This window comes from Montipora capricornis, chromosome 14, assembly GCF_036669925.1.
Source record: "Montipora capricornis isolate CH-2021 chromosome 14, ASM3666992v2, whole genome shotgun sequence".
In the NCBI taxonomy this organism is placed as follows: Eukaryota; Metazoa; Cnidaria; class Anthozoa; order Scleractinia; family Acroporidae; genus Montipora; species Montipora capricornis.
In genome coordinates this window covers 18,795,894-18,805,893 of record NC_090896.1, presented here as the reverse complement: position 1 = coordinate 18,805,893, position 10,000 = coordinate 18,795,894, and the positions used below count along the sequence as shown (strand labels likewise).

The following is a 10,000-nucleotide window of genomic DNA, read 5'->3' as shown; positions in this document are numbered from 1 at the left end:
AATAATATTACAAAGTGAAAGTGCTGACTCATGCTCATGGGGTCAACTTACATGGCCTCAGGGTGGACTGGGAACCAGTGAGAGAGCTTCATTGTGGCTCACTCTCTGGCAATTCTCTGCTTAGAAACATAGACTGAATAGAAACAAGACCATGGTTTACTTGATGGCAAGAAATGTTAAACAACATATTTTTCTAGAAATCATATAGAGATTACCTAATCTGTGATCTACCATAATGCTTTGTGGGAAGGGATGACAAAGAATGCCTGATATAATTTCTTAACAAGCCTGTAGTCCAGAATCTTGACCTTACACTGATCGGCTGAAAAACAAAAGAGATCTTAGTTGGTTACTGAATTGCAAATCATACTTCCAGGGAAATTGTTCTTCATATGAATCATTATTGCAGCAGCCAAAGTTGATTTGAACGAGATGTTTACCGCCACTATTACCTTGTCTCTAAAATCTTTTTTTTCACAAATCATTAAAGGAAGAGATGAACTGATGTATCCGAAGTCAAGTTTAAAAAGACCACTAAATCTCATTGTTATGATTTATTAGCAGTGAAAATGTGGAAGATATTCTAAGCGAAGAAAGTCTTCCCACCACAGAATCAATACTTTTGGTCACTTTTGATAAGATGAAGGGTTTGAAATACTTATACAGTTACAACATTGCTGTTGACAGATGTGTGGCATATTTCTCGATAAGTACATGTAAATGTATCAGGTGTATTTCTTCCTAAGATATATAGCTGTAAAACAAACAAAATTTAGCACAAAGAAAAGTGCATGAATGCAGCAGAGGGTGTAAAGTGCAGCTTGCAGGTCATTGTTTTACCATAACTGAAACAACCCAAACCTTTACAAAAATGCTAACCTTAGGCTTTTTTAGGCCTACTGGTAATGTTAGCATTAGTAAAGGTTTGAGTTGTTTCAGCTGTTCTGAGGTCTGTTTTGTTTGACTAATATTTTGTGGATCATTCTCCCTTGATCTCTTATAGAAAAGCAAAATGGATAAAAGATATGCTTGTCAAAGCAAAACTGCGAAGGCTACTCAAACACCACAGACACATCTAGCACATCTTGGTCTATCAAACCGTTTTCACAAGCATTTTACACAAAAATGACATTTTTACCAGCCTTCTTCGAGTTTTAATGGGCAACAGGTCTTTAGAAGCCATTGGGTAACCAAAAAAAAAAAACCATGGGCAACCAAAAGCACAAAACTGGTTGCCCAAAGGCCAAATTTGGTAGGAAAGTTAGCATCGAACACTGCAGCAACCGTAACCTGCAACCTGCAGTTTACACCCTCCATGATTGCAGGCTAATGCTCCCAATTCTGCACATCTCCCCATGGGAATGGTCAGCAACCAAACACTATAAGTCCTTCATTCATGCAGTAAAATCCTGCCATCAGAAATTTTGAATGGCAAGGTGTACGCAAGATTGTTGAGCCTGATCAAAATTTAAAGAGAAGTTACCAATGTAAAAGGTCTTATGGAGTCTCTCTCTTTGTGTTTAGAGGAATGCACAACAAGAATGTGACTTTGGAGAGACTCTGCCCCCTGACTGGAATGGCCTGGATGGTGTTTATGCTCTTCAGTACCGAAGAAGAAGCTTGAACTCTGTTTTTATCTTCAAAGCATTGATACTGGGGAACAAGATCATGGTTTATGTCATGGTGAAGTTATTACCTTTTCACTTGAATAAGCAAACTAATAAGTATGGCTTAAAATCCATAAGAACTTGGGAGGGCACGCAAACTTTATTGGTTATCTTCTTTGTTCCAAGAGGTTTTTCTCTGGGTACGCCAGTTTTTCTTTCCTTCAAAAACCAGTGTTTTATTTAAGTAACAAAACAATTATCAGTTGTGAACTTTTTAACAAACTCGAGAAAGACACAGAGTGCAGTAGAGCATGCATGATAATTAAAGATAATGTGCTCAATATGTAAAAATGTGTGCCCTTACCATACATTGAAGGTTCATTGGAAAAACTGTAACTCAGGGAGCATTTTCACTGAGAAAATGTTTTAAAAAGACAAGTCATTCTAGGAAAAGGGAAAACATGTGGAGAGGGATGATGCAATGTCTTCCACAGAGGTCACACTGTACATGTTGATTATGTTCTTCTTTTTTCGTTCTGCCATTTCACTTTGTTATCATTCTTTTATTATGTGACAATTGCTAGAAACTGGTCCCGACCGACTCATTAATTTTTTACTTCAAGACTGGAGTTGAAAACGTGTGACAGTGGATGACCTTGCTCCCAACTGAGGGACTTCATAGCTCTGGTTGTAGAGTATGACTCTGGCATCACAGAGGTCATGTACACATACCTTTCCCTTTTACTACGAATGTGATTTGATTTGATCTGCCTTGAGTGGATAGGTATTATCCTTAACAAGTGGTGTAGTATATAAAATTATGTACTATTAAGCTCAGCAATTCAACCTTACTCTTATTACTATTATTATTATTGTTGTTGTTATTGTTATTGTTATTATTATTATTATTATTATTATTATTATTATTATTATTATTATTATTATTATTATTCTCCTCTTCAGTTTGGTGATGTTCTATTCTGCTGGCACAGCTTTGTCAATAAGCGTCCATTTCTGTGTGTCTTTATACACAAGAGTAATATCTGGCCGCTTATGTTTCAGCAATTTGTCTGTGTAGATAGTCATGTCCCAGGTAATCCTCACTTCTCCATTTTTTGTGGTTGGCAAGGGTTGATGGTCAAACCACTTGTCATTACACTCTATCCCATACTTCCTGCACATCTCCCAGTTTACCCTCAGGGCCACCTTGTTGTGGCGCTTCCTATACTCTCTGTGGGCAAGCTTTTTGCATCCACTGACAATGTGTCCTACTGTTTCAGTGGCATCTCCACACAATCTACACAGTGGGGTCTCTGCTGTCTTATCTATGCTGTACTTGATCCAGTTTGTTCTGAAAGCTTGTTCCTGAGCAGAAAGAATCAAACCTTCTGTCTCCTTTTTTAAGAGTCCATTCCTGAGCCATCTCCAAGACTCCTCTCCAGCTTCATCTGATTATTTGTTGGACAAATGCACCATGTAGGGCTTTAACCCTTTGATGTCCAAACTGGCCTAAACCAGCCAGAGGGTTTTACTCGTTAATGGGAAACCCCTGGGAGTCAATGGTTTAATATCTTGCAAGAAGATCCTTACTACTTGAACAAGTGAGTCTAGTTGATCTTTACTAGCTCCGTACAGCTTCAGATCATCCATGAATAGTAGGTGGTTAATGGGCTTTATGTCCTTTGCCAGTTTGTATCCAGGTCTCATTTTTCGTAGTACTAGGGTCAAGGGTAACATGGTCACTATAAAAAGTAGTGGTGACAATGAGACACCTTGAAAAATTCCTTTCCTAATGTCCACCTGCCCGAGAGCCTTTCCTCCTGATGTCAATACCGTCTTTCAGTTCACCATGCTGTTGCTGATTTTAGAGATCATATTCTTGGCAGCCCCAACCATCTCCAGGCATTTCAGGACCCATGAATGCGGCACCATATCATAATTATGCCTTCTTGTAGTCTATCCAAACCATTGACAAGTTTGTCAACCTTCTCCGGCAGTTTTTCAGGATTGCCTTGTCTACAGGCAATTGATCTTTAGTTCCTCAGGATCCCTTCCTGCACCCTTTCTGTTCATCTGTTAGCAGTCCATTCCTTTCCAAGTGGTGGTATAACTTCTCTCCCATAACTCCTGTCAAGAGCTTCCACATCGTGGGTACTGTAGGCAGGCAATAGGGCGGTAGTTGCTGGCCTAGGCACCCTTCACTGTGTCTTTTTGTATCAAAACTGTTCTTCCCCTGACCATCCACTCTGGTACATTCCCTTGACATATACAGTCTTGTAAGCATTCTTGCAATCTAGCGTGCTATCCTGTCAGTTTCTTAAACCAGAACCCCTGAACAAGAACGGGGCTGACTGCCTTCCAGTTTGCCATCTTGCTCACTCCATTTCTAATATCCTCCACAGTGATGCTGATATCTTCTTGAACCTCTGTTGTACTGAACTCCACCTCTACATCCTCTAGCCAAGATGCTCTCTCATTGTGACCGACTTCCTCCAACCAGATCTTGCTCCAGAAGGAGGTTGCTTCTGCGGGATCAGGTAACACCATTTCTCCTCGTTCCTTTCCATCTAGTGTTTTGTAGAACAGCTTCTGATTGGTTCTAAACAGGTGGTTCTGTTTGAACTGTTGACATATCTCTGTGTATCTTTTGATCTTAACTCCACCTGCCTTGATCTTCTGTTTCAACATGCCTGAGACATACAAAGTGCCCCTTTCCTCAAGTTGATATTTTCTGTTCAAACTTTCCCTCTCTCTTTGTTTCAGTTTCATGTTTACTCTTCGGACTTCCTCAATCTTGCTCAGGTATTTTCGCCAAGTTTAGATATTCCCCTTAATCCTTCTCTTCCAGAATCGCTCTACAGTTCTTCTCCCTTTCCTCCCTTTCTCATTCCCATTCTTTCTGTAGTAACATATGCAGCTGCATACATTAAAGAATTCAGTTCAGTGATGTTGTGCTTCTGAATCCGTTTGACGGCTTCATTGATTTTTCCAACTTCTGCTTTCAGCTTCATTCTTTCACAGGACTTCCTATTCTCTGTTCTAGTTGTATAATTTCTAGGATCCTGTCACAAAGGGCTTCCAGTTCTGGGCTGACCTCTTGTAATTCTTCAGCAGTGAAAACTCTGGGTTTCTCTTCACGTTGGTGTTTTTTTTGGGTATCAGCGCCTTGAGCACAGGATATGTGCACTATATAAATAAAAGTTATTATTATTAAGTTATTCAGATGTTGTTGCATGGTCTGGTGTATCTGTGGTAAGAATCTCCGTAGTTTCAGTCTCCTGATGTCCATAGTCTGGTGTATCTGTGGCAAGGAGCTCTGTAGTTTCAATCCCCTGATGTTCATGTCTTACTCGTATGGCTATTTCTTTTTGCTCCACAATCTCTAGCCACTTCTTGTTCTTCTTAATCTGCCATACTTGATCAGCCAATCTCTGCTCGGTGACTTCTGTTAGTTCCTTGTTGATGTTACGGATTTTTCCACAGGTCTTGCAATCTTTTCTGTCATTGTTCAGCAGTAGCAGGATGACGACCGGGCCTGCACTGCTGTTCCACAGGACACCTGCCAGATGTGTCACCTTCACTACAAGCTCCAGTCCTGTTGACGTTGTTAGTGTGAAGTTCAATATTTGACATTCTCTCATCGAATGAGGTGGTTGTAACGCTAACATGGGTGGCTTTTGGGCTGTTGGCACTTGCCAAAGGTGCCACCCAAGGCTCTGGGTATTCCCCTGGTAGGCTAAGGCACCAACCTGTTCTACCCCAATGCTTATTATTATTATTATTATTATTATTATTATTATGTTGAATTGAGCACAGGGCTTTTCCCTGGGGAGAAATATCCAGTCAAGTCTCATCCCGAGACCTCAGACTTCCAGCACTTTTCTGAGGATATGTGCCAATCCAAGGAGTGCCGACTTTTGCATCGTTCTTGTTCGGTCCTTAATTCCTAGTTGCTTCAAGTGGCCTGCCAGCTTCTTTGATACTGAACACAATGCACCTATTACCACTGGCACCACTTTTGTCCTTGATTTCCAGATCCTTTTAATCTCTCTTGCCAGGTCTTGGTACTTTTCATACTTTTCAGTTTTTTTTGCGGTACGTTGCTATCTCCGGGAACAGCTATGTCCACAATGATTGTTTCCTTTGCCTTCTTTTTCTGAATTACAATGTCTGGCCTCCTGTGATGGATTTCACAGTCTGTTTGGATGGTAAAGTCCCACAATAGTTTTACTTCCTCATTCTCTTCTATGCTTTTGGGGAAATGCTGGTACCATTTGTCACTGCACTCAACTCCATATTCCTTGCACAACTCCCAATGTATGAGCCGCCCAACAACATCATGTCTCTTTTTATATTCTGTCTGCGCAAGCTTGGGGCAACTACACAAAATATGCTGCACAATTTCATCGTGACCACCACGCACTCTGCATTTGGATGATACATTTTGGTTTTCGATTCTGGCTTTTATGGCGTTTGTTCTTAGTGCCTGGTCTTGTGCTGCAAAAATAAGCCCTTCTGTCTCCTTCTTCAGTTCACCAGTTCTTATCCAAATCCAGGAAACACCAGATTGGTCCTCTGTCTCTCTCTGGACCTGCCCATGCAGCTGCTTTCTAGACCAGCCCTCAATTCTTTTCCTCTTTATCCTTTCCTTATACTCCTTTGATGTTTCAATTTCATCAACATTCTTCCTCTCCCATGCAGCTTTCTACAAATGTTCCTGGCTCTGGCTGATGTAGACATTGATATTTCTTTCTTCAATATTTATGGCGTCTTAAACACTAATTAGTCCACGCCCTCCTTCTCCTCTTGGTAAGTACAGACGGCTTACGTTGGACCTGGAATGAAGAGCGCCATGGATGGTTAATAGTTTCCGGGTCTTACGATCCAATTCAGCAAGCTCACTCTTTGTCCAGTTTATTATTATTATTATTATTATTATTATTATTATTATTATTAGTAGTAGTAGTAGTAGTAGTAGTAGTAGTATTATTGTTGTTGTTATTATTATTATTATTATTAGTGTTATTGTTATTGTTATTATTATTATTATTGTTATTATTATTATTACTATTATTATTATTATTACATTATTATTATTGGTAGCAAAGTTTCATAAATTAAGCATACAGGTACATATATATGCGAGCTTGTCCAGATACGTTTGAGTTGCATGGTTTTGTTAGTCACAGAGGTCTGCTAACACCAGGGGTCAATTTAATTAAAAAGTTACACTAACTTGTATTGTACAAGTTGAACCCTTTTTTTACACGTGTACGCGAAAATGAGTTCAATAAACATCATTACAAATCATTGTCACAAGACTCTGACTTGTAATTACAGGTGTAGCACTACACCTGTAGAATTTGGTACATGCTCATTGCAATAAAAATTTTACAGGAGTCTGACTTGTCCTTTACAAGCATCCAGCTTGCTAATTACAAGTGCAAACTAGAAGTCATAAGTTACTTGTAAGCTTAACATACAACCTGTAGGAAGTGTATTTCAAAATTTTGATATGTTCTCGTCGAGCGACGAAGAACTTGAAGAACTACATTTGTTGAGACACCAAATTAATTTGGCAGCCTAGAAGGAAAGACGGTTGTTTGACATTGGAAATCGACATGAATTTCAGGTTAAATATCATTGCTCTGTTGAAGCACTTGAGTTTTTATTTGCAGGAGTCAGCCAACAGCTTGAACAAATAAAGCTTGTGCAATTGGAACTTACACCTGTAGTGTACAAGTGCATTAAAGTTATATTACAATAATGTACTGTAAAGCTACAGTTGTAAATTACAATCATTGTATTGTGACCTGAGCTAGACGTGTAAATTCCAATGTAAAAGCATCTTTTATTAAATTCATGAATTTACAAGTTGGACTTTACACCCGTAATTTACGAGAGTAAAAACTACACATGTAACTTTTTTATTGAATTGACCCCAGGTCTCTCTGTAGGGGTTGACATTTTGTACAGTGATTCAAAATTTGTAAGCTAACTAATCAAACAAACTATGTGATCGTTTTGGGCTGATTACAAAAAGGCTATGAGAACATGTACAGTATGCATTGAATTGAACCTGCAATACTAGTGCCGGGTCTCTCAGCTGCTACCATACTTGGGATGAAATACAAGGTGATCAGTGGTTCATTGTTGTGTTGTATCTGTTTGCAGTGGTTGTCTGTTTAATCCAAGGTGGAGTGAGTCACCTACTACTGACCCATACTATAGATGTGGTCACCAACACTTTATATCGGTTGCAATGGGACCCGTCACATCCCAAAAATGAGGGCAATTACCTTTATACACTGTAATTTTCAGTCTTTAGTCTGGCGAACAATCTCATCCCTTGATTCCTGAAGGTGAAACCCAGGTTTCAGAGCTTTCAAGTCACTGTCTTTTTGTTTTGTTTTTACACAGAGGAGAGGCTTGATCTGTATACAGGCAATAAATTCTCTTACAGTATCTCTAGCTAAAACTTTTTTTTTGTTACAGGAGGAAGATGAATCTAAAATGCATGATACAGAACTTGATGTTGATGCTTTTACCTGTGAATCAGTTGATTACAGTTCATTTAATAGTGCCCAGCATAATTTAGAGAGGTACAGGCTGTTTTGTGGTCAAAATACAAGTGTGACCAGATAATGGACTTACTTATGAATTATTAATGTATTATACAACACTGTAGTGCTGATGATGATTATAGTCTGTTCCAGGCTCTCAGATAGTGAAGGGGAGGGAACGAGAAAGAGGAGGAGAACCTGTCAAACTTTCTTTAACGAACCTTTTCTGCCCACATTTACGGTACCTTTAATTGGATTAATTAAAAGCTGTCAATTGTCAATTAACTGAAATCATTCTCAGATTTCTTGCGTGATGTATCGGGGTAATCGTAAACAAACATGTGAGGCTTCACATCATATCTTCCTTCACACAAGCAGAGGAAAAAAGTGTCTTCTTGGTCTGGTATCAAAGTCCACCCTTCAAAGTGCTGCAGATTTTGCAAGAAAAGTCTAACTGGGACAAAGATCCCTCACATTTCGTTTGCTGTTAGCAAAAACAATGTCCGAAGTAACTTTTTTTCCTGGGGAGGATAGTTAAGTGTTGGCTGATATTATTGCTTCGCTTGGCCACAAGCTTGCAAGGCATGAAGTGCTCTAACAAGTTGCGTGTACTGTACAGTAGTTGTCTTACTTGTGCTAGCATCAGCAGTTTGAGTGACTCCACTGAAGATGAAGGTGAGACTTTTACTTTTTCAATCCTTGCAAGCACTGCCAAGTTTTAACACTTGAAAAATGTTGATCTCGAAAATTGGACAATACATGTAGCTGTTATTTTTAATTATAGCAGATTTTAGGTGCCATGGCCTTATGGCCTTAGTAAGCCCCAATAGTGACAAGAAATCTCAGTCATTTCTCTTATTAAAGTGCTACTATGATCCAATTTTTATTCCTTGAATTTTTAGCCTCATCACCTAGAATTCTGGGAAAGATAGAAATATGCTGTTTACTGTTTGGAAATACAGTATCTGTATTGGCTCCAGATATATTTAAGTTTGAAAAAATGTGTAAAATTCACTCAACCCAATGTAACACAGTAAAAAATAGAGCTACATGTATCTCGGTCAATTTGAAGCAGAGACCATGGAAACTTGGTAGGCTAATAGTTCTACAGAGAACACGCCTATGGCTATAAAGAAATTGGTTCCCATGGGAACTCACTCTTTTCCAGTCCCCTCCAACCTGATTTCAATATTTTTGGTGATCTTAAGCTAGAAAAACATTTAACAAGGCCACAAATGCGACCATGGAAACTTGGTAGAGACCATGGAAACTTGGTAGGCTAATAGTTCTACAGGGAACACGCTTATGGCTATAAAGAAATTGGTTCCCATGGGAACTCACTCTTTTCCAGTCCCCTCCAACCTGATTTCAATATTTTTGATGATCTTAAGCTAGAAAAACGTTTAACAAGGCCACAAATGCGACCTAACGTATTTACATGCTTGCAGGATCATGCAGATGTGGCACCATTGGCAAGTATCAAAATAGAACGCCAAAGGTGGCTAGCAAAGCCTTTAATATCAGGGAGGTCTGGAACCCAGTATGTTGCCATGGTGGCAAAACTGGTATGCTCATATTTCGGAGAGGTGGAAAGAGCTGAAAATTCAAGCTCTTGCCTAACCTGGTCAGCAGGGTTGTAAAAGCATTTGCCAGGAGCATAGTTTACAATACAGGTTTCTTGCTCCTTCCTGAGTGCTTTAACCTCTGGAAAACCTGGACAATCCTCTAAAATAGGCGGCAACTTGGGATCCTATAATTCACACACGCGAACCATGCTCGCCATTATGCTGATCGAGGGGAATAAAAACCGCACTACAGGTGTTGATGTTT

The 10,000-nt window shown here is 39.4% G+C and overlaps 1 protein-coding gene across 1 annotated transcript in view; it reads left to right on the top strand.

The window, feature by feature from the left end:
- LOC138032266 (proteasome inhibitor PI31 subunit-like) overlaps positions 1–10,000 on the top strand; it is a 34,255-nt gene that overhangs the window by 531 nt on the left and 23,724 nt on the right. Inside the window, exons 2-3 of the mRNA XM_068879901.1 lie at positions 1,525–1,683; positions 8,103–8,209. Of these exons, the coding sequence (XP_068736002.1) occupies positions 1,525–1,683; positions 8,103–8,209 (266 nt within the window). The remainder of the gene's footprint in view (positions 1–1,524; positions 1,684–8,102; positions 8,210–10,000) is intronic.